General features: G+C 39.8%; 3 protein-coding genes across 7 annotated transcripts in view; 2 read left to right on the top strand and 1 right to left on the bottom strand.

The window, feature by feature from the left end:
- kdm6a (lysine (K)-specific demethylase 6A) overlaps positions 1-3,553 on the bottom strand; it is a 60,559-nt gene extending 57,006 nt beyond the window's left edge. Inside the window, exons 1-5 of one of the 4 annotated variants that reach the window (XM_037110237.1) lie at positions 3,387-3,553; positions 3,074-3,227; positions 2,870-2,933; positions 738-846; positions 291-340 (exon numbers count right to left, since the gene is read on the bottom strand). In XM_037110237.1, the coding sequence (XP_036966132.1) occupies positions 291-340; positions 738-846; positions 2,870-2,933; positions 3,074-3,227; positions 3,387-3,402 (393 nt within the window). In that variant the 5' untranslated portion in view covers positions 3,403-3,553. Of the gene's footprint in view, positions 1-290; positions 341-737; positions 847-1,710; positions 1,729-2,869; positions 2,934-3,073 lie in introns of those variants that run through there. The other 3 variants (XM_037110238.1, XM_037110236.1, XM_037110239.1) reach the window with 3 other exon arrangements.
- On the top strand, positions 2,462-8,021 carry fundc1 (FUN14 domain containing 1). Of its 2 annotated transcripts, none has more exons than XM_037110270.1 (6): positions 2,462-2,479; positions 5,001-5,139; positions 5,655-5,808; positions 6,309-6,384; positions 6,504-6,632; positions 7,205-8,021. In XM_037110270.1, exons 1-6 carry the CDS (start codon positions 2,477-2,479, stop codon positions 7,280-7,282), a joined length of 579 nt encoding a protein of 192 aa, XP_036966165.1. In that variant the 5' UTR covers positions 2,462-2,476; the 3' UTR covers positions 7,283-8,021. The 2 variants fall into 2 exon arrangements, with proteins under 2 accessions (XP_036966165.1, XP_036966164.1); XM_037110269.1 differs by lacking the exon at positions 2,462-2,479 and adding an exon at positions 3,622-3,726.
- A 384-nt stretch (positions 8,022-8,405) lies between these two features.
- Positions 8,406-20,905, top strand: efhc2 (EF-hand domain (C-terminal) containing 2). The gene is made up of 15 exons (XM_037110261.1): positions 8,406-8,564; positions 9,764-9,952; positions 10,303-10,453; positions 10,651-10,874; positions 11,252-11,500; positions 12,476-12,583; positions 13,272-13,410; positions 14,614-14,779; positions 14,878-15,020; positions 15,403-15,599; positions 15,872-16,005; positions 17,056-17,250; positions 18,830-18,922; positions 19,262-19,361; positions 20,713-20,905. Exons 1-15 carry the CDS (start codon positions 8,523-8,525, stop codon positions 20,839-20,841), a joined length of 2,259 nt encoding a protein of 752 aa, XP_036966156.1. The 5' UTR covers positions 8,406-8,522; the 3' UTR covers positions 20,842-20,905.
- The last annotated feature ends 3,774 nt before the right edge of the window (positions 20,906-24,679 follow it).

Here is a 24,679-nt window from a genome sequence, read left to right as displayed (position 1 = left end):
CCACTATGTTACATTGGGAACACCAACTACCACAGCAAGCCCAATATGTATAAAGAGACAATACATCATTGACCCAGCATGTTCTGACTGTTCTCGCATCGGACTATTCAGTGCATGCTGCAACAGTCTGTCTTTAAATGAGGACTACATGGACTCCAGTACTACTACAAGAACAGCTGTTAAGGAAGTCTGGGAGAATAGTGGCTTCTCAGCAAATAATGCCTGTTAGAGCGCTACAAAAGTAGATTAAATATTGGACTAACACAATATGGAGTGTTGTTCAAACTCACCTTCCAGTAGTCTGACTGTAAACTGAAGTACCTCTGGTATGCAGATAACGCTGAGGAAAATGGTGAGATGGATTAAAAAAAACACGATAAAAGAAAAGAGACAGTGAAGGGTATTATCAACAGATGGTGGCCATTTTTAATGCACATTCAACACAACAAGCACAAAATGTCTAATGATATATGTCTATCTAAAAATAGTTGTTTTCCAACCAGTTTTAGCAGTGTAACCCAAAATAATGACTACACAAAATCAAAGTACCATAGCAAACATCTGATTACTCCTCATGAAAAACAACCCCACAATTCTTTATTTTGTTACTTATTTGGACCGCCAGTGTGTTCCATAAAGTGTTTGCTTGTCTTTCTGGGGGCCACAGACTAACAATACAAATTAATAATATAAAAACAATATCAAAACAGAAAAAGGCACAACATGTCGAGACTCACCTTTTGGATAGTCCTCCAGCAGGAGGTTGAAGTGGCCCAGCTGACAGAAAATGTCAGGATCCACTTTCCCCTCTGCTTTCAGGATGAGGGCGTCATAGCAGTTAACAGCCTGAATAAAAGAACAAAAGCAGTGTTGAGCTAAAAGGGTGTTACAAAGGTGCAGTGAAGTATACAGATTTAAATGGTTGGTAAATCTATGCATGTTACACAAAAATGGTCAAATGTTAGCTTGACCCCAAGTCTTTGGCAAATACTTCATTGAGTTTAGAGGTTATTAACCAACAAACTGATGTACTACCAAAGAGTTTCATTTTCCCTTGTCCTTTAACCTGTAAATTTGTGCTGCAGAAGCTTGCTAAGGCCCAGCAGAGCTACCTGCAGAGACAGCAAACAAAACAACACGCTAACACATGCATCCCCCACTTGTGAAAACTATGGATGGCTCTGGACCACTGCAAACCTTCATCAACATATTGTGGGATGGCACCACAATGAATTTATCTTTCCTTTATTTAGGTGTGTCGACTGTCAGTTTAAACAGTACCTCATTCTGAACCAATATTCTCCCTTCCCCCACATTTTAAAGTGGTAAAGTCCAGAGAAAGGATAAAAAGGAACCTGGTATCGATATGGATACCTTCCACCAGAGAAAATACAATGTACTTTAATGTGGCACAGCCTTATATGTGCAATGTTATTACAAAGAAAGAGCGCTCTTCGATTTTGTAAGTTAAATGATATGATGTGGATAGGCCTGACTGGTTGGCCAGGTATCCACTATCCAGCATCATATGGTGGACAGCGACAAAAAGGCAATAACTGAGGTCATGGCTCGACCTAATCTGAAAGTATACTGACGAAACAGTGTTAACAGCCAGCCCTCCAACAAGAAAACCAGAAGCCACATGTTGAAGACACACATCAAACCCAGGCAGCATAACGGTGTTAACATGGACTGCATGGACAAAATTACCATGTGTGCAGCGGGCACTCAATTGTCAGTTTAGTGGGTGTCCCTGGCCTTTGCTTTAACATCAATCATCGTTGTTACAAACACTGAACGCCATCGTCGTAATATGGGTTTTGCGAATGGTGATTAGCCTGCTAGTAAGCTAGCAAACGCTGTTGCTAGTAAGCTAGCAAACGTTTGCTAGATATTTTTCTACCCATCACCGCCATCTTGGGCCAAGTCAAGCAGCCATCATTTTGAAACCTTACACTAACACTATGTATTTGTTTATCCGTCAATAATGTCAGCTACACTGAGCCGTTGTAACCTTCGCTAATCGTGTAAGTTAAAGAGGGAAAAAATTGTAGGACAGTTAGCCGCTACATGCTACCAGGCTGAGCTGACGCACAACCCAAACTCTGGCTGCCGTTACTGATGATGGGACAGACGGTTTAGGGGGGCTAGAAACATATCTGTCGACTTAATGACTATTTTCTCGATAAACCGTTAAGGAAGTGAGCATCTCCCCCCTTCGGAGACTCGCTGTCATACTTTTGCAAGTCACAACAGTTAGGTTCGTGGCAAGGTGGTTTACATTTGTTAACCTCACGGTAGAGCCCCTAGTTTAGCTTGACTATAGCATATGGCGTAAGCAAAGTAACGGCAAGTGTAGTATTCGTGAGTTTTCTTTACGCATTCCCGTCTTTATTTAAGGATCACTGTATAAATGTATCTAACGGTCCGGATTTGAAAACCGTTTTCAACAGCCAACACGCCGCTATCACTTAGCATGGTACCTATTCTTACGACCGATGACACCAGTGCTCGTAGCAGGGTGGAGAATCTTACCGTCCTGCAATTTTTCTGTGGCGATTGTGTGCCAACTCAGGCCAGTTTATAATTCAAGTATCAAGCAGGACTGCTCTCGAGTAGTTTTATCATGTGCTCGGCAGTGCAAAAAATGCTTGGTAAATTTAACATTAATGTCCATAATTGAAATGAGCTTTTCCAGTCAGACACAGCTTCAACGTCAAAGTTGGGAAAATCGAGACTTGTGTATGTCGCGGCTAGCCATGTAGCAAGAGTGGCACTGGGAGGTCCGTACCATTTATTTCAGGTTGGATATTCACTAATCGGAGGAGATAACTGTGAGAGGCGACTGTGTTCCTATTCTGTGGCATACCTTTAACAGCAAGGCCTTCGTTCTGGCGCCATCTTCTTGAAGCCTATGAAATCCAAACAGTGAACTGCAAGTGGAGGACAGACAACACACAGGCGGTTCCGTATTACTTGGAGGCAATTATATTTGCTGTTTCAAACTGAGCCAAGTATGATTACATTACAGTAAAGAAGCGGGTGAAACAGTTCACACAACAGATCCTCTAACCTGTCAGTTCCGCCCAAGCTCTCTTTTTCTTGCGCTGTTAGCTTCGGAAAGTCCTCTTCTATTTCAGTCGCTGTTCCCGACGCCATTTTCTCCTCGTCATTACCAGCAACGCCGAGACTCCGGGCAGCAGCAGATGCAGCGGCTGTGAGCGACACTCCACACGATTTCATGGAAAAGAAATGGGAAGATTGACGGGACCGAGAAACTCCGGCAAAACGCAATTACATGAAAGTGTTGCACAGCTATCCACGACTTAAACGGGGCGTAGCGTAATTCTTGCCAAATCCTCAAGGAAATGATCCCTTCAAGTTACCTTCCACTTTCCTCATTGTACATCAAAACAGAGCGTGTATTCCAGTGGCAAATTATGCATGAAGTTGGTGTAATGTTGGGTTTTACGAATGAGTGTTACTTCATAGTATCGCAAACTTCCCCAATCATCGGCTCAAAGTTGTTGTAATTGTGTCACATAGGCAAACGCACGCCGCCACCGTCGACACGCCCTCCGCTCAACCTGGCCTATCAGTAGCCAGCGTGTACAGTCACCTGACTGTCTCTAGTTGATGTGTTGCGAACACGCGGACGAACACGCTCACGCACACATCAGATGGGCTTCCAAGACCCACCTCAAGAACTGTGATTGGTTCCTCACGGTATATTATGATTACGTAACTGCAATTTAAAGCAAGTTATTGGTGAAAATAGCTGTCTTTTTTGTCATTGGGGGACCGCTGCCAAGGATGTTTGTTGCAACGTTGCACATGTAGGATAGATAGATAGATAGATAGATAGATAGATAGATAGATAGATAGATAGATAGATAGATAGATAGATAGATACTATTGTTTATACCTATTATTACATACCATATATTGTATATGAAATATGTATATGTATATATTTATACAGTGAAATGATCCCGTTCAATCCAAGTCGCTGTGCAATTACTTATTTTTTGTGTGTGTGAAACACTGCACTCTAAATGTGCACAACAATTATGGGTGCACTCATTGCACCTGTATATGACAAGGGTGCATATAGGCCCATAGTCTTTGTTTTTATACTGTATCATCTTACTTTTGTTCTTTATCGATCTATCTATTCAATCACATTTTTTCTTCTGCTTCTGACGGCTGTCATTATGAATGACAAATTAATTTCATATGAAATCAATAAAGTATTATCTTGTCTCATCTAAGCGTAGCAAAGACATTCTACACACTTTGCATTGCACATGAATGCATGTGAGACTCTGTATAATGATTTGGATACTCTGAAAATATCCCCACATTATTGTCCCAGACACCACAATGTATGATGGGAAGGAATTCAAATTGACTACAAAACTTAACAAAAGGCATGTAAGGTCAAATGTGTCTATAACAAAAAGCTACCATAAATGTGTTTAAAACAGGCTGCTTTTTGTATCATTTGATCTATCATGTTTTGAAAGTCTCTCCTCACTTCCTCCTTTCTTTTGTATAAGCATATTTGACAGGTGCTACCCCACTGATGGTACCAACCTACTTAATTTTAGACACGGCAGTCAGTTTTGGTAAACATTTCCCACCCAAGTTTTGCTACCATTTTAAAGTTATACATTTGTTTTGTTGATTGGAACTCTGCCACCAGCAATCGCCTCACCTGGGAGGGAAAACTCCATGATTTAATAACTTAAACTTTGGCTGTCCATAAAACATTTGATGGAGTAGGCAGGGTGGCATCCTGCCATTTAAACTGTTTTTCTTTTGTTCTTTTTAAAATTTTAAAATTTTTAAAATTCCATTGTTTGTTAGTAGCAGTAGGGGATGTACTGTTTTGCTTGATCTCATTTCTATTCTCTTAAATAAATAGTAATAACTTTACTTACACAATACATTATGATTATGATTATTATTATTGTTGTTGTTGTTGTTGTTGCTGTTAGTACAGGCAGACCTGCCCCGGTTTCTGCTTTACTTTTACCGTCAAAATTATGCAAATGACGCCGAACGTGCAGGCAGCTGAGGACAGATCTATGGGACAGAGTAGACCTGCGCAGTCCAAAATGGCGAACCGCGACAAGGGTAAGCAGGCCCTCAAACTCATTACCGTTTTACCTGAACTACGTGAACTAGGACACCGGTTATTCTAAGCTTGAATTGCTTTGCTTTTGATTTACAATTTACATTCTGGTGTCCTCAAAACTGCTCTGCCCCCTCCCTCCTACAGCGAGATTTCGTCAGACATAGCATTAACAGCTAACTTTTCAAGTGTCGCTTAGCTCTAGTTGTCCGATCATGCTAACTTATTGTCTGGCCTAAGAACTTCACCAAGTTCTCAAGGAAGCCATTAATGGTTGTCGTTAGCTTTGTCGAAACCTCTGTGTCATTAACAGAGGTCTATACGGATGAAGTTCATCATTAAGTTGTGCCATTACGTTATACCGATCAAAATGTTGTGTTAAATGTGTTAACAACTGTGTTACTCTACACAGGTTAAGTTATTATGGTATCACTGTCCTTGTAGCCAGTCACTACTGTAGGACATCCATTCTCTGCTATTGTATGCCGACTGCTTGTATTTTTCCATGTATTTAAAGAGCTGGAAGAGGAGATCTACGACAAAGTCGTAGACCTAACAGAATATGCCAAACGTCAACGATGGTGGAATCGCCTTTTTGGGAAAAACTCTGGCCCTGTTGCAGAGAAATACTCCGTGGCCACACAGATAGCCATAGGGGGAGTGAGTGGATGGTAAATATTGTGTTTGGAAATATATTGTGCCAAGTCTTCCACATTAATGGATAACTATGCGTAAAAGAAAAGTGTGTGAATGGCTCGGAACAGGCCAGCACCAAGTAAAGTATAATGTATGGCCCTTGGGGTCTCAGATTATGTTCTGAACTTCCTTTCTCTAATCTTGTCCCATGTTTTAGAAATACAGAACTCTTTATGTCATCCATAATGAATACACATTCCCTGCTCCTTACTTTTATATTTATTTCTGACTGTGCATTAGGTTTATCAGTCATTCCACACTTTTTGTCTGTCTGTTTGTTTGTTTGTTTATATTGTATATATTATTGTCACTGTTTATTGTTTATTGTCTTCATTGTATGCACCTTATACACCAAGACAAATTCCTCATTGGTGTAAAATTGTTGTTGACAATAAATCTGTTTCTGATTCTGATACCAAAATGTTACAGTGGTTATTAGTCATTTATGTGACGCCTCTGTCTTCATTTATTTTAGGTGTGTAGGGTATCTCTTCCAGAAGGTTGGTAAAGTTGCTGCAACATCTGTAGGAGGAGGTCTTCTGCTGTTGCAGGTATTCTTGCATCACTACTCACAATCAGGCATAAGTTAAGCCTTGGTACAGTATAAACAGCATTTTTGTGAATCTGCATTTTTTTTTCTTTTTTCTTTTTTGTTTTTGTCTGACTCTAGATTGCCAACCATACTGGCTATATCCAAGTGGACTGGAAAAGAGTAGAGAAGGATGTCAACAAAGCAAAGAAGCAGTTAAAAAAGGGCACCAAACAAGCAGGCCCGGAGCTGAACACATTTGTTGAGAGGGTAAGATGCTTTGTATGTTGTTTTGTTTTAAGTGTCAGATAAAGTCTTGAAGAATATTTGTTATACTTCCATCACATTTGTCTGGCAATCTTGTGGTTAAAATGCAAACCATTTAACTGCAATGTCCCTGGTTTGATTTTGAGACTGTAGCTTCATGTCATACCACCCTGTTTCTGTCAGTATTTAGACTGTCACCATCTAAAATGTAAAAAGTTTGTACTCACCTTCAAACTAGATATGAGTTACAGAATCATGCAGCAACCTAGTCAGACTTGCATGTTTTCAGCTATTCTGTATTAACTATTCTGTATTCTGAAAGGTTCAGTTTGATTAAGCTGTCAGTAACAACATGTCAGCAAAGCAGTTAACTGCAATCACTGCAAGCTTACAATTCTAATGATATTTTTAAAGTGTTCTTAGTGTGATTTAGGGAGTGTTTAAAAAAATGTTGGAGTAAGTCAAAAGCTCTACAACTAAAAAAGGCAATTCTGCTGTGTTACATGTCAATGAGAGTTGATGAAAATAGATTTAAGCTACTTTTATATACTGAAACATATTTGTTTTCTTTTCAGTCCACCGAGTTTGTGAAGAAAAACATTGTTGTCACAAGTGGTTTTATTGGAGGATTCCTGCTCGGCCTGGCATCTTAGGGTCTGCCAAATGACAAGAGTCTGTGTCCCTTTGATGTCATGAAAAACTAGGGAAGCAATATAAATCACTGCTGGATGGTTTTTAAGTGTTTAAATGGCAGCAACCAACCAATTTCATATTAGTTCTACATAGGCTGCACTTCCTTTTGTCCTCTTAAATACTGTACCTCCACATGATGAGCACTGTCCATATAATGTGGGCCACCTTGTTATAATGCCCTTGAAAGTGAACTTTTTTAAAAGGGTCATTCAGGCATGACCCTTTCAAAATACTCTACTTTCTAGGGCAAAAAAATATAAACATATCATATAAAAATACTTGTAAAGGCCCTCAGAAAGTTGCATTTTTTATTTATTTATTTGTAGCAAACTAAGATTGCACCAAAAAGAAAGATAATGCATTGTAATAGCTGCCTTGTTGTGCACAGTTAAGCCAAGTTAAGAGCAGGTTGATTGAAATTCACCTTTACATGGCAGCCCATAGGACTCCAACAATGCCGGTTCTGTTTTTTTAATTTCCAGACATAGTACTCTGTCATCTTCAGGGTAAGGAAAGATATGGGATTGATATGCCTTTAGAGGTGCTACATGATTGCCGGGTTATGTCAGCCTCCCTTGCATCTCTCTTTTTGTATGTATTTTGTTTAGCAGTAAATTGATGCTTTAGGTCCTGAAGATTTTGGTTTGTCTACAATGTAAGCTTGATGAAGAAATAAAATAAAACATGACTTTAATTTAATTGAGTATGTCTTTTTACTTCTGATGTATACCATGACCATTGAATGTTATACGTTTGTTACCTAGACTTGGTTTTACTTTGACTTACAGTGTACTATAAATTTCTGCCCATAATTATGAAGCACCAAGCTGAATTTGGCATGCCAGGTGTTTGTAGTGTCAAATAAATAATAATGAAAAAATATATAATATTTGTTTCTCTTTTATACTGGGTGTGATAAACAAGCCTTTTTAAAGTGTTGGATCCCTAATTATTAATTAAGACAATATTAGGTGGCTGGTGCTGTCCGTCAGTGTCCGTTGGGCTCTGTGCAGACACCTCACTTCACTCCACCTTCACCTGACTGACGCTCTGTACCATGTGTACCAGTGGCGTTTTGGGTGGTTTTAAACAATAGCCGTATCCAAGAGATACCCCCAACAAACAGCGTCCATGGTAACCAATAACAGCACAGCAGCGGACTTCTATGAAGAAACAATCAACCTGTTTTAGTTTACAGCTATGGCTTTACCATTCCTACCTGGCTACTGTCCCAATAAACAAGTAAGTCACTGCACCGAAGTTCAGGTTAGCTAAATCTGTTTTAGTTTACAGCCATGGCTTTACCAGTCCTGCCTGGTTACTAGCTAGTCTTAATTGAGCTAACTATAGTCTCGTATGTGAGCAGGTTCCCGACTGAACATACAGGCTACTCTGTCAATGCGTGTTTAACAAACCAACGAGACGTCATTACGTGCGTGGGTACATAAGAGTTACAACAAATGTATTTTAGATATAAGTTAAAGAGACAAATTAAACCCGTTCAGTAAACAGAGCGTTTAGTGTTTTATTTCGCCTACCTTTTGTTAAATGCACCATATAGTAAGCTAGTTCAACCACAGAACAGCAAGTGTGTTGGAAAGATTCATAATGGAGACTGATTACAGACAGCATGTACCCTGTTTTCTTTCATTGTGTTATACAGAGGGGTGTTTGGGCGTTTGGCTTGTTTCTGAGAGAGAAACTTAAGAAGAATGTTTAAAAAATAAATGTGTGTTGCAGCGTGTCTAGTGCACTTTAGTCAAGAAAGTGTTGGAAACAAGACGTTGTTCGTTTTTAAGGGGAAATTCATTCCTCATAAGACAGACAGGACCCAAGCCAACTCTCTTAATGAAATTAAACGGTAGCAGTTGCACCACCATATGTTAAAAACAAGAAAATCTTTAAGTTGTTAAATGAATATAGTTGGAAAGCATGTAAGATGAAGTGAATGTGTTTGTTCTGTATCGACTATGTGTTTGTAGGGTTAGGGTTAGCCTTTGCATTTGAACAGGTGTTAATTAAAAAAGTGGAAGGAAATTAATAAGAGAAATTTTAATCACCAACATTTATTAAGATTTAATTTTTTTGATAAGGCAACAGAAATGGTCAGAACTGGCTGATTACAGGTTATTTTATGGTTGAACTAAGTTGTCTTTAATATCACCACAAGACTTTCAAAGATCTTTTCAGTTTTTAGAAGCCTAATATAACTGAATGACATGTCATTTCCAGGTAAATGACCTATGTCTTAACAGGCAAATATTTTTTTTATTGTAATTTCATGACTACTTGCTTTGTATGCACAAATTATTAATACATAAATAACTGATTTTATGATTGTGTGCCATACCAAACTGATATCACAGTAGTATTTCCATAGAAAGTGGTCATTCTGTCTAGGCTGGCAGTTGAGTAGTTGCTTCCTCTCTTCTCTCCGACAGCTGGGGATGGAAAGATTTCACAAATCCCAGCATTTCAGCGATTCCCATGGAATCCCTATGTTTGTGGGATCTGCAAAGCCAGGCATTGGAGGAGAGCTGCTAGCTGGCCAGGAGATTAAACCAAAGTATTCTGTTAACCCCAAAGGACAGGGCAGTGATTTACCATCCTGGATAGTCTTTGACAAACAGGTGAACTGTCTTAAAATTGTTTTTACCCTCCAGGATATACACACATTTTCTCCATACCAGTTGGTATGTAGTACTGATCTTGTGAAAAATCTAACTGATATTTAGCAATGGCTTTAAAAATGTATGTTTTGAATACAGTACAGTAAATGCTCCATTTATTCTGTCACTGAATACGATACAACATTTCTGATGTTAAAAGCTTTTTTAAAAAACACTGTTCTGCATTAACATGAGCATGTTTCTCTCGAGTCATTAAAAAGATCTTTAAACCCAGTGATCGGTTATGTAAGTAAATGCCATCATTTGACGGACTGCCTTTTTGCATGCCAACTCTCCACCCCCACCCCCAGGTTTTGTGTTTTGAAGCTTACTTTCAGGAGGCTGTGCCTGACGCCCGGGATGAGACGTACAGAATCAGGAGGTGTAAGATCTACTTCTACCTGGAAGATGACACCATACAGGTGGTGGAGCCAGAGTACAAGAACAGTGGCATCCCTCAAGGTGCCTGTGATATGACAGAAAATATCTTGTGAATGTAGCTCAGATTTAAATGTTTTCTTGTTCATGTACTTTTACTGCATTCAAGATTCCAACCAGCTAAATAATACAAAAGTCTACAGACGATACCCTTCACTGAGATAGGATGAGCAGATTCATACTTGTAGCTCACATTGCTCTGTTGTTGTTCCTTGTGACAGGAACACTTATTCGACGCCAGCGTGTCCCACTACCTCCCCCAGATGATGACCAGTTTTACAATATTTTCCATTTCAACATCAACCAGCAGATGGTGCTGTACTCACGTTCATTCACGTTGACCAACTGTGACTCTTTTACAAGGAATTTTCTCACAAAACTCGGGGTGCGGCTCAATGACTGTGTCACTATACCTGATGACCCCTACAGCAACCTCCGGGAACAGGTAGGCATCAGATAAAAGATCAAATAAAAGATAAAAGGTTTTGTAAATCAATAAACTATAAAGATGACTGATCATTAAATTAATATTAAAACAGAATGTGGAATTCTCAAAGTGAAAGCAGTGGAACCGGCAAATATTTTGATTTTATTATTTTGGGGGACAATGTATTTTAATCATTATAGGATTATGTTTCCATTTTTTGACTCATTTATATATTTTTTGATCATTTAATCAACTAATTAACTCTGCTAATGGGAATGATGCCCAACGAAAAAATGCTGATGCCTACCCTTGAAGAAATGATTATCAGAACAATAATGTACTTCTCTCATGCATTTGACACGAGATGTATTGATTCTTCTTGGTCCCTCATCCAGATTGAGAAAAATATGAAGCCACTTCGGCCGTATGAGAGGTGTGACACACTGAAGCAGTACCTGGAACATGACCGTAAAGTCCTGTGCTTCAACTGCTTTTGGGACGACACAGAGAGTGTGTTTGGGGACGTCCGGGAGCTCATACTGCATTACTTCCTGGCTGATGACACCATAGAGATCTGTGAGGTTATTCCGCCAAACTCTGGGAGAGATGTGTCCAAGTTCTTACGCCGTAGCAAACTACTGAAGGTGAGACACCATGATCGAATCTGTTTAAAGTTGTGTCAGAGGCTATGGGGCTATTGAAGTTATATGAAATAGCGATGAAATAACTGTAAGCGTAATATGTCTCAGATTTAGTTCATTATGAAAGTTGCTGTTGATTTACATCACAGTAATAATAATAATATATTTCTTTGTCTCTTTTGTCTGTGTTAAAACAGTTTATGCTAGTGTTGCTATGCTTCCCACCCTTTTTTTTTATCTGGATGGTTTAAAAGTATCTTTGTCTCTCTTTAAAACTTAATTCCTGTGAAAGTTTATCAAATTGTAGGTGAACATTGTCATTTCCTGAAGTGTTGAATGTGATGTCTGAAATACATTCAATTAAATGTTTTTAACCTTTCACTATAGGGCTTCAATTTTACACTTCTCATCTCGGTTTTAAGCAGTTCCCAATACTTCCCATGGTTATTGATAAAATGCAAATTTCCAGTAGTGTACTACACTACATTTATAGATAGTTATTCCAAACTGAAGGCTTAAAGCAGCCTCTCTTTCTGGTTGGGTGACTTCTTTTCATCCTTTTCCCAACATCCCTCCCCTCACCAAGACCTCATTCAGTCTGACAGGACTGCTGGAGCATCCAGTTCCCCTCAAGCATTTTGGCTTTCTCCTCCAGTTACTGACTCAAGCCTAATTCATCTTGAAAGACACGCTGGTCTCAATCATGTGTGTTTGTGTGTCTATTTGTGTTTTCAGTCTAGTAAATTTGTTTCCTCTGTTGCCTTTTTATTTAATGTCAGCCCTAAAGGTCGACCAGCATCCACCACCCAATGGGAAATTGGCTTGTCCTGAGGAGAGATTATTTATTTTTTGGTCTGTCTCTCCAGGTTTGGGATTGCATGCAGAATGGTGCTCAGTTCTGTGAAGATCTTGTACAGCGTGTTTCATGTAACAGTTTCTGCCCTCTCCTTCCCATGGTTGCTTGTTATGTCTCTGTAGTGTGCACCAGCCCAATTGAAGCAGCCTGGAGAGATCACGGACCGCACTGTGCTGAATGTGTTTGATTCTTCGACTCAGGGAAAACGCTACATACTGGACAGCCTCAAAGTATGTCCTAAGCCATGCTCACGCTACAAACATGCTGAACATGACAACAATAAAAATATGAATGAAAAATAAGATGTTGGAGAGACATCCATGTAATAGGGGTTGCAGTACCATCAGTTGGCCTAAAATAAACTATTCTTTATGGCCAAGTGGAAGGGGACACCAGTCAAGGTAAATGTTCTTTCCAATTCCCAATCTTAATGCTACAACATATAATGACATTTTAGACAGTAATGTGCTCCCAACTGAGTGACAGTTTGGGGAAAAGCTCTTTCCTGTTTCAGTAAATGGTTGTCCCTGTGCAAAATCATGGATCCCTAAAGTAATGATTTTCTGAGTTGAGTGTGGAAGAATTTGACTTTACTGCTTGGAGCCCTGCCCTCAACCCCATCTATCACTTCTGGAAAGTTCATCACTCACTTGCATATAACGTTTGGGTGTCTGCATACTTTTGTTCATATAGTGCATTAGTGCATCACAGTGGCCTTCTTCATGAACACCATTTTGACTAAAACTTGACTGTAGAGAGGGTGACCATTCCGGGTTAATATCAGCACTGCAGTATAAATGTAGCTAAATGTACAATTCATGTCCATCTAATTATATTCACTCAATGTCAGAATTCCACAGGTGTGGTCTTTCACACATCTGATTTCCTTCTCTGCCCTTTTCTCTCTGTGTTTTGCAGACAGGAGCAGTCCATGAAGACTTCTATAAGGACTGTGATCTGACTGTGGGCGGGGAGGTAAATGTGTGGGGAAGGAAAGTGATCATTGCTGATTGTGATGAGTTCACCAAAGACTATTACCGCACCAAATACGGAATAGGTAACCAAATACTATTATGTTATTGATTTTTGGGGAAATCACTATTGCTACAAATGTGTTTTGATGTATTATTGACTGAATAATTAATCCAAAAATGTTTGATTTACAGTTATGTGATTTATCTATGCAACAAAAGTCAAAAATGATATTATATAATGTTATTGATATTTTAACCATCTGTTGTCAATTTAAGAAAGACTACGCCAACTCCAGTCACAGTCACCGGTCATGTTCACCCTGCTTTTGTTTGAAAAAAAATCTTAAGTATCTGCTGCTTTACCACCAGACTACAGAGCAGATTCTTTCCACAGACTGACTCATCCTCAGTTCCTCTGGCAGGAATAGTTATTTTTTCTGCCTTGTTTAAATTCATGAATTAATGTGTGTAGTTTTGTGTGTGTATGTAGCTCAGAGAATTACAAAAAAATGTCATTATGAAATCTTTTATTGCAATATTATGCTCAGTTAATCATGAATCTTGCTCATGCCTGCAATACACTAATCTGAACACAAAGTGGCAGTAAAAGCAAGCGTCAGCAACAGATATAAAGTACCTTCCTGCAAAACGCATTCCTGAGACTAATGGCACATGATAACTTTGTTTTTATTATACCGTTAAAAATGAAAATAAGTTCTATGTTCTGAGTATATATATATATGTATATATGTGTGTGTGTGTGTGTGTATGTATATATATATGTGTGTGTGTGTGTATATGTATATAATTTATATATTTATTTATTTCAAACAAAACAATATAAAATCTATATGATGTTGTGGTTCTCTTGATTACTTGGTCAGTGGATAGGAGAACCAGGGAGAGGCCAGTGTGATACTCTGGCCTCTAGCACTGCTATTTCTCCATGCCCCCAAAGTTAAAGGCACTAGGGACCACAAGACGTACAGCATTCCGCAGCAGGAGAAATCCAAGCTGGTCATGGATGTGTCTGCCACCCTGGGCAGGTTTTGGGGCTCATAGCATTAGTCACAGTAGTAAACCAGGCAGAGCCCCTAGTGACAGGCCACTGTGATGGAGGGTCTTGTCTAACTCTAAGCAGTCAGAGGTCAGCTTAGGGTTATAGTCAGACCCAGGCTGCTGTGCTCTTGCATGGATTGATTACCTGCTGCCCTATGATCGCTTCAGCTCTCCTCCTGGGTTTCTTTCTTCTTTTAAGTGTTTTGTCTGTTCTTCCTCCTTCTCAGACGACTTCACCTCAGTGCAGTACAAAGCTCCCCCAGTCCCTAAGCCCTCAAGGACTGTCCCCCCCTACAATGGCTTTGGCTCAGAGGAAGACTCGCTAAGCTCCTGCCAGGGCCTGCTGCCCAAGCCCCCACAGAAAGACCTCCGCAAATTTATGGAGAAAGACAGGTTGAATTGTAGTCATAATCACAATCACAATCACATGACACTGAAATGGTTGTGTGTCAGTGAAAGCCCCAAGCTCTAGTATGTGTGTATCTCCCTAGATGTGGCCTGGACAGTAATGTGCTGAATTTCCATGCCAAGATGGTGACCACTGATCCAGTTGACAGCAACAGGGCATTCATCATCTCCTTCTACCTCTGTGATGACTCCATCAGTGTGTTTGAACGGCCACAGAGGAACTCAGGTAAAAGCAACACAGCTCCCCCTCGGACCTGAGATACAAATGTAGGACTCTCATGCCAAACATTAGGTTTGTCAGATTCACTGTTCATTTCCAGATTTTTTTTTAAAACAGATGGAACAGATGACTGTTAGTGCATACATCTACTTTTTTAGGGATGGCGATATCAATTCAGAGCAATATTTGACAGTATTTTTTGATAGTACATGTTAGGTTCATGAAAAATAATAAAATCATGTAAAAAAAAAAAAAAAAGGCAGCACTTTTAAACTGTGGTCCAAGGACCTTGATTTTCAGGTAAATTGAAAAAATGTGTTCAAATAGGATGAGTGAAATTAAGAATTACTTTCATTTTATCCTTCCCTCTGTCACACTCGTGTATCAGGTGTGCTTGGTGGTAAGTTTCTGGCACGAGGCCGTGTGAAGAAGCCAGGCCAGGAGCTGTTTAAGAGAGAGCTGCCTAAGTACTTTGCCGCTCAGGATTTATACGTTGGAGCTACACTCTGCCTCAACAATAAGAACTTCCAACTTCTGCATGCTGATGAATACACCTTCAACTACATGGAGCAGCATCCCGAGGAGGTAGTTAGGGAAATGAATGAGGAATATTTGTTTCTTGTGGTTTTCTGAGATTTATGTGGGGTTTAATATTGAAGGTTTTATTATCACAAGCTTGTATTATTGTGGTGGTTTCAGTGAGTTGGTTGCTAGAGGCTGCCCAGCCTGGTTCAAGAGATATTGACTCCAAACCATCAGCTGTTAGATGTACATTACTGTGAAGCAGTTATTTGTCATTTGTGTAACTTCATGGTGTGTGTGATATAATATTGCACGTTTGTGTGTTACTGTCTGAGTTCCCCAAAGCCAATGTGGGCAACATCCTCGGTAAGCTACGTTCCATTCCAGAGGAGAAACAGAGGGAGATCGGGAAGTTTCTGGCTCTCTGTGACCCCAACAACACTGGCTTCATCCCCTATGAGTCATTCAGGTACAGTAATGCTGCAACAAAATAAGTATAGCTCAATCTGTCCAGCGTTCCCATGGTATGACCTATATGTACTGGCTCTAAAGAAGCAATTCGTAAGATATGGCCAGAATTTTAACTTAGAACATCTAAAAAAAATACCTAACATTATCAACAGAGTGTGAAGAAACGACAGTGTTGACATTATGTCGCAGATGTCTTTGTTCTGTGTTGCAGTGATGTCTACTGAAGCAAGCATGCTAACCATCTAGCCCCGGCCCGTCCTATCTCATTATCCCTCTTTACCACTGTACCAGCATGAGACAATATCATGGTAGCCCCTGTAGTTTTAGATGGGAGATACAGTATATGCCAGCTGGTAGCATCATACAACATAAAGTAACGAAATGTCAAGGAATAAAATATTCTTATTCGTATTTTCCTTACTGAACTCACTTTTACTGAACAAAGACATAAACTAAATTGAATTAACCAACACACAACTGGTTTGTCTTTCCACAATCACCTCTGGTTTGGTTGAAATAAATCCTCAATTCACAGAGCAACATGTGATAATGTTCAAGCTCTACACACCATTTTCATCCACTACTGATGTCTTACTCTCTTCTTTTCACTTCACTTCTCGTCCCCGAAGTCATAGTCTTGGTCAGAGCTGTTGTAAATCACCTCCGTACTGTATCCCCTGTTGTCAAACTGACCTCTGTCTTGGGTCTTGGAGGCTGTATTCAGACCCAGTTTCTCATATCAGGCTACCAAATCCAGTTGAGCTAAGCTCTGTTGGCTGTGGTGACTCCTCCAGTGATCCAAGGTCCTGGTCCAGAGAAACACTACAGCTGCTAGTTCCACAACTAACTGAGTCATGAGCTGGTTAGCTAATGACTACATTGGCTACAGCCAAGAATGACTAGCAAAGAGCAGCATTTCCATTCTGACCATATTCTTCAAATTACACCTATAAAGTTACAACTGTCAGATGTGGTGTCTGTATGTCTTGTTAGTTTGGCTCTGTTATTTTTATGTGTATGCATGTGTGCATGTGTATATGCTCCATAGGGGCCTACTGATGGGCCTGGAGTGCGGTCTGACAGAGCATGAGGTGCTGGTGCTCGGCCGAAGTTGCTCAGAGCATGAGCAGCCTGGGGTGGATGTGGGCCTGATGCTGGCTGTGGCCCAGGACTTCCTCAAGAAAAACGTCTTTGAAGAGCTCCCTGACATGGCCAGAGCCTTCACATACCACGACCGTCACAAGTAGGCGGCGGGTGCACACACACACACACACACACACACACACACACACACACACACACACACACACACACACACAGATGTTTTGCTTAAAACCCTGTTGCAGCAGAAACACACAGGCAGATAGCGTCACAACAACACATCAATCGTGCAGCCAGTGGACCCATATCTCAGAGTAACAATTAGTTCCAGCAGTGTGAGAGTGGAGCATTGGAACCAGATGGACCTTACAGACCTGTATGGCATGTAGCTCTGCTGGCCAGAGAACACACACATACAAGGTCTGTGTCTTTCTCCCTATTGTCACCTTCATTGTCTTTTTGTGCATAAAATTACATATTTAATGCATGTGTCTTACACAGAAGCACCCATCCATATGTAGTAGATCTTTGACATGGGAAGGTTAGCTGAAATGGATAGTCAATGTTCAATGAGTTCCCCAAGGTTAAGCTGACTCTTCTTTTTACATTGCTTTATTAGTGACAGATATAATGAGATTAATATCCTTCTACTGAAGATAGCATTACAAGAATGAGCCTGTGGACCTTCTGGCATCACAGTAGAAAACAACTCTGGTCTTAGAGGGCAAGCATCCTCTGTTAGGAGGGCAAGCATCCTCTTAAGATTTGAAATTATATAATGTGATGCGTCCATGAAATTGTGGCCGCAATAAATGTGATAGTACATTGTTATGTTAGTATTGAACAAATGCAGGCATCTTTGATGTTTTCCGCTAATGGTCGTACTCACAGCATAATCACCTTTTCACATCAGACAAATTTGACTTAACGGTTTTGGGGACAGAATAAACAAAATGCCTTCCACACATTCAAGGTATCGAGGTACAGGTGCAGGTCCCACAGCAACATCTTTAAGCCATCTTCTTAACTTATATTTCTAACATAGACAAACCTCACACATAACATATATAAATTTAACATGAAATGGATGACAGGAGGTTCATCTCGATACTAAGCTTGGTCAGCTGTTATTGGAACATGGAGGGAAAATGGGTGGGACTTAAGAATGGTGAATTTAATGAATATGAATTACACCAAGCATTGTTCTCTTAATTTTAATCATAAAAAAACATATGAGATAATCATATCCCAATCAACATATACACAGAGACTGATATATCTGCCAATAATATTGGCCAAGTGAAAGGCCAGTGAAAGTTTTAACCCTCAAGCAGAGCTTGGTCTGCTCAAAATTGAAGACCAGCAAAAATGTCCTCGATGTCTTCGCACAAATTCAGTTTGAGACATTTTAAATACTATTTATAGTATACATAACAGTGGTAGCTTTAAGTATGAGAAAGGCTAACTTATTAATTGCTGATGGCATATTTCCTCTGATCTTACACTATGTATCCAACATCCGGTTCAGTGTTCCTTATTACGTTTCAAAAAAATCCTATAATTGTGGATTATTTTTAAGGTTAGTGTATATTCTAGCCTTGAAGGAGCATGTAAAATCACATACGTAGCCTTGTGTGGGTCCAAATACAAAGTTACACAACTAGAGCTTCTTGTTTTCTTACATTAGAAACCTTTGTCACTGCTGTCCTTTGTGCCTCCAGGACGGGCCGTCTTTCCACCAAAGAGACATGGACCATCTGCAAGGCCTTCCGGCTTCCTCTGCCTGAGAACCTGCTGGGAGGTCTGCTCAACAAGTAAGAACCCACTAATCACTGAACAGCTCTGGATAGAACAGTTCCGAGATCACATTGCGTTTTCAGACTGGTTTTGAATGATTCATGTAATTTATTGTAAAATGTAGCCCAGTCCCACTTCTTTGCCCAGAAATATTTCTTGGCATGGTTAAATATTATCTGAAGCAGCATTTAGACTGACATCCACTGTCCACTACAATCATGCATTGCATTGCACAAAATAGCTTCATTTAAATCAAGTGAGGGATGTTGGATTTGTTATTTTTGGCTTTGTTATTTTCAAAATAGGTTTCTACATAGTATGTTCCTGTTTCTAATCTTGATGCATGTCTGCTGTAGGTTTGCAGATAGGGACACGATTGACTACCATGCTCTCCTGGCTGGTATTAACTGGATGGAGCACCCTGCTCCCCCAGTAATGCCTGAAGACATCTTAAAGGTAAAAAGAGGAATGGCAGTAATTTATATATACGAAACAAAAGAAGCAAACAAGTGGGAAGTGGAAGAGGGAGACTTTTTTCCCTTTTTAGGTGGGTTAGGGTTATCTGAATAGGACACCAAGTAATTTCACAGAGTGTGCCAAGATTTCTAAATAGTTGTAATTGAAAATCAATCTGCATTTTTGCCCCTATCTGGGATGACTCAGTGCATATGTGAGCCAAAAGCAGAAAGTGAGTGGAAAGAAATAGTCAAAGGGACGAAACGACAATTTATTGTGCACAGAAGATGACTCAAAAGAGAAACACACACACACACACACACACACACAGAGACAGGTGGTCAAAAAGGAAGGAAGGAAGTAGCTCCTTTGTTCTTCTTTCTTGCATTTGTACCTTTCCTATGTAATGCCGATTTAGTATGCTTTGCCACAGCCAAGTCTAAGCAGAAACAGGTGAGCAGGAGAGATATACACTGTGGCATGGCAAGAGGCTTGCATGGACAGAATGAGAATGGACTTACTCTGTGTGTGTGTGTGTGTGTGTGTGAGTGTGTGTATGCTGATGTAGTTCTTGCCAATTTCTCCATTTTCCTCTGTCACTGTTTCAAGCTGCTCTTTGCCTCTCCGGATTTTCAGCCTGACCTAGTCGTACAGTCTCTGCTAAACTCCTCTGTCATCCTTTAAAAGCTCCAGAAAGACATAAAATGGCCACTGAATCTTGTGCACCCCTGATGGTGTCACAAGTGTATCTCACAGTGTGGACAAAACAGGAATGTCATGTCGACAGATGCAGTTTGATTATCTACTTCCCATTTGCCTTTTTGGTCTTTGTTTCAATCCTCATGTTCAGTATCACCAACTTTCTTATACTCTTTCTTTCTTTCTTTCTTTCTTTCTTTCTTTCTTTCTTTCTTTCTTTCTTTCTTTCTTTCTTTTCATCCATTATATTTAACAATCTTGGGACCATTTAAAAAACTTTGCTTAAACTTTTTTGTTTGTTCAAATAGCTAAATAAGTTATTTTGTTTTCTGTCCTCTTGGTTTAATCATTTTAGAGGAATTTAAGTACATCTCTAAGTTTTAAAGCTTTAAACAAGGCGGCAATACTTAAACAGCACTTTTAATACACACTGATGGTGATTTTCAGCTTGTATAACGTATTGAACAGATTAATTGAAATAAAGGAGAGATCTATCACAAAGAGCCAATAACAAAGTTAAAATATTAAAAGGACAACAACTAATAATAAAAACAAAGAGGAGACTAACATAATCAGTTATTGCAACACTGAACAATGAAGCATTTATGCTGTCAGAGTTGTGTAGTGACTTGTGTATTCCTGTCATCTCCAGTTTGCTGTGAAAGCGAGGTTTGACGCCGGTGGACCGACAGTGAATAACGTAAAGTACCCCTCACTTCTGGGGGATTTATTCAACTTTCCCTCCAACAACAGTGACCCAACAACTGCAGTCTCAACATAGACACAATGTGCCTGTCAAACACTCACAATACTTGTTCCTCAATTAAAGAACATCAGCTAAACAGCATCTGAGTTTTCATTGTGTGTCATGATGGTAGTGTGTAAAACAACAGGGGGTATGATTTATGTGCTTAATTTGAAAGTTTGTTGTCTTGTATATGAATAATTTGGCACCAGTGGTCCGTTCAGGTATAAATTAACACCAACCAGTTAATTGGGAAATTGATGCTTTAGGGTGAACATTTCTGAGATCAGGGATGCTTTTTGATGTGCTTGTGTGTTGGTGCTTATGTGTTTGCATGAGTTTGTGTGAATTCTTCCAAGACATGGTAAAAGACACAAGGCATTAAATCAGAACCATATTTAATCTCTGGGCAGCGTGCACTCACACACATTACGACAACAGGGCGTGGATGTTACACTGTATCCTCCCTCACTTTTTAAGAAGAGGGAATTGTCCTTGGAATGCATGATGTGCGTAGTATGTAGGCTGTACAGTAGCTACATCTACCAACAAGACAGAAACCATCCATACTGTCAGCTCATAGCTGTTGGGACTACAGATAAAGATTAAAGGCTGTAATGACTTCAAAAGTCAAAAGTGTATCCATGCCACAAAGACCTCACATGTTTATCTTCTGGGCTAAATATAATTTTAAGGGTAGAAAAGAAAGAAATGGCAAACCAAATGCCAGAATAAATGCTGGAAATGTATGTTGCAACTTTACATATGATGTGTCAGGCTAAAAATATCTGGTTCTATCACCACAAACACAATACTGTCACCATCGCCCCCTCCACATTCTGAAATGACAGTCAGGTCATAACCATCTAATATGACTGTGATATGACAGGTATTGTAGAACTGTCATTATAATACGTAGTCTATGAGCAATGTTAACTGCCAACATTTTATCCTGGCAACGGGGCAGCAAAACTGAATCAGATTAGAACCATTTGTTTGTCATCTGTCTTCAGCACCTGACTGAGCTTCTTTGAGGCTTATCGCAGCATCAGTGGTTTATTGTTGATGATAAAATATACTTTTCCTTATAATAAATGCACAAAACTACACAGAGGAGAATATTGTTAGAGATTAGGTGGAACTACATCCTCACTATATGTTTGGCTGTCTTTGTGTGGCACTGTTACGCTATAAAAAGACTCACAGGTTGCTCAGGTTGAGGCGCCACTGTAATCAGAGCCTGCATTGCAAATTTTAGTAAGGGGATAAGTCAAACATTAGGTAATGAAACACCCAACCCCCCTTTATGTAGCTAGCAGCCCCCCCACCTCCGTCACACTGAGCACAGAAACAGGACATTACATCACCCCAGGCATTATCTGGTCCTCTCTGTTTTCACACATACCAAAATATTAGCTTCTCTAGTCACCCGCCCGCAAAACACAAAGGATGACGTTGATGCGGTCAGTACTGGCAGGGAGCTTCCTGGGTACACACATGGCTTTTTTTGTCTTCTGTGGCACAGTGTGAGAGATGGAGGACAGTGAAACCCCTCGACACCCCTCCCTCCATAGCCATCTCTTCTTCTCCTCCTGTCAATTTCTGACTCATTTTCTGCCCCCTCATGTTTTGTGGCACAAAAACAGCAAACTGAATGAGTTAGAATGAGCATCCTCATCTTAGCTGAACTGCTGCAAAAACAGTTGTTTCCTAATTCATTGGTAAGGTCCATTCACAGTGTATGTGTACTGAAGGATTTCCACAAGTTCAATATTGGAGCAGGATGGGATTCAAAATGAGCACACAGACATGTTCCACCTTCAGCAGATGAATATGATATATGAATAGACTTTTAGTGTCAAACTTTGCACATACTTCATTATGCACACTGACACTCAAACATGAACTGTATTATCAAGGAGAAAAACGTTTTAGACTGGAGGGGAACTTAAGATATGATGAGTCACTAAATCCCATGAATAGACTAACAATGTAGTAGGAACAGTTCAGTGTAAATGTTGGTGTTTTCAGGCGATTTGTTGATAATAAGAATATCACCAGCCTTATCTCCTTAGTATTTCTTATTATCTTCACCAAGGATTACATAAAAACTACTGAATGGATTTCCTCAAATCTTGAATGGAGGATGGGTCACAGCTCAGAATAGATTTATTTCTCTCTTTCTTTTACATTGCAAGATAGGAATTGATATTGGATTAGGCTTGATTGAATTGGGGGACTGTTGGCCTTTGCAGAGGTATATGCTCTACTGAATGTCCATTTATTTGACTATAAGATACAAGGGGTGTTATCTCATCCCAATTTGATTCTTAACGGTGAATATCTTTTAAGACAATCCTAACCCACAAATATTTTTAAAAAGACACAGTGGTCTTAAGCCATCATGAATCACCCTCCCCGATGACGTCTCCACTCAGCACGCAATATTTTGTTGATGGGGTTTCAGCGTCTGCCCTCTGTTGTCTCTGTCTCTACTCAGCAGAACATGGAGGTTGCTGTAAAAGATCTGGTTCTCTTGTTTTGTCCTGGTTCCACTTTACTGCCGTTCTGCTCAGGAGCAGTGCACTGTAAAAATTGATATACAGGAAGGTCATAAATGTCTCTGGGGTTAAGAGGATCGGTGTGTTTGTGTGCAGGCATATGAATGTGCGTGATGGGCTTAATGCAAGTCTGATGGAGTCATGGCTAATCTATGAAGTCTAAACAGATATTTGAGAACAAGAGGGGGAAAGTTTCTGTTTACTGGCTGCATGCCTTTCTTTTCTCCTGACAACAAATCCTAAACCTGGAAGCACACAGACACACACACATCACAGAGCACCTGCATTCAGATGTTTCTCAGAACTCTTCCCCCAGAGCAGCAACTTTTGGCTCTACAGTTTACTCTGAATAAACTTCTAGTAAATGATATCATTGTGTAAGTTTGAATGTGGTTGCTTAATTTAATAAAAAAAAAAAAAAAACAGTAAAACCCTTCTTTGGGATTGGAATCCGAGTACCTATATTCTGTATTATGTATTAACCCATTCAAAACTGAGAGGTCGAGCATTCAAAGGAGCAATTAGTAAGACACTGTATGGCCTGAACAGTAGTTTAAAACATAATATATATATATATATATATATATATATATATATATATATATATATATATATATATATATATATATATATATATATATACACACATATATATATTTTAGCGATGTATTAGCGATTAGCGATCTTCCTGCTCTCTCCCACCACCTGCACTGAGTGAAGAAGGCATCCCAGGATGGAGTCTTCTCCTGTCAACGCTGATGTTCATTCACATTCTCTTGAAAGAAAGTCTGACAGCAGCAGAGAGGAAGGACCTGGGTTACCTCTCCTTCACACACTTAGGGTGAATCAGTCTGTTGCTGAAGCAGCTGCCCAGTGCTGAGATAGTGTCCTGCAGGGGGCGGGACTCCTGCAGCAGCAGCGATGACAGCTTGTCCATCATCCTGCTCTCTCCCACCACCTGCAGTGAGTCGAGAGGGCATCCCAGGATGGAGCTGGCCTTCTTGATAAGTTTATCAAGTCTCCTCCTGATGCTGCTGCTGAGATGTGATCAGTCCAGTCCGGTTTATTGTTCAGGTGAACTCCCAGGTACTTGTAAGATGTCACCATCTCAATGTCTGTTCCCAGGATGTTCACCTTCAACAGAAACAGTGAACCGAACTAAGATGATTTTAAACACACAATCTATTAACACATATAGTATATATATTGTGTATGTTATTAAATAGCTGTGAATTAACATGATAATGTGTATCGGTTGAAAGAATACTGACAGTAAATATATAGCCATTTAAACATGCACTTACTATCAGAAT

Source organism: Acanthopagrus latus, chromosome 9 (assembly GCF_904848185.1).
Source record: "Acanthopagrus latus isolate v.2019 chromosome 9, fAcaLat1.1, whole genome shotgun sequence".
NCBI classification, from domain to species: domain Eukaryota; kingdom Metazoa; phylum Chordata; class Actinopteri; order Spariformes; family Sparidae; genus Acanthopagrus; species Acanthopagrus latus.
This window is presented reverse-complemented; position numbering and strand designations above follow the sequence as displayed.

What these genes read in the sequence shown, in the direction of transcription:
- fundc1 (XM_037110269.1), top strand. Translation starts at nt 3,637, where the DNA reads ATGTGTTGCGAACACGCGGACGAACACGCTCACGCACACATCAGATGG. An exon ending in AATGGCGAACCGCGACAAGG is followed by an intron (nt 5,140 to 5,654) that starts GTAAGCAGGCCC and finishes ATGTATTTAAAG; the next exon opens with AGCTGGAAGAGGAGATCTAC. An exon ending in ATAGGGGGAGTGAGTGGATG is followed by an intron (nt 5,809 to 6,308) that starts GTAAATATTGTG and finishes CATTTATTTTAG; the next exon opens with GTGTGTAGGGTATCTCTTCC.
- efhc2 (XM_037110261.1), top strand. Translation starts at nt 8,523, where the DNA reads ATGGCTTTACCATTCCTACCTGGCTACTGTCCCAATAAACAA. An exon ending in ACATACCACGACCGTCACAA is followed by an intron (nt 17,251 to 18,829) that starts GTAGGCGGCGGG and finishes TTGTGCCTCCAG; the next exon opens with GACGGGCCGTCTTTCCACCA. An exon ending in TGCCTGAAGACATCTTAAAG is followed by an intron (nt 19,362 to 20,712) that starts GTAAAAAGAGGA and finishes TGTCATCTCCAG; the next exon opens with TTTGCTGTGAAAGCGAGGTT.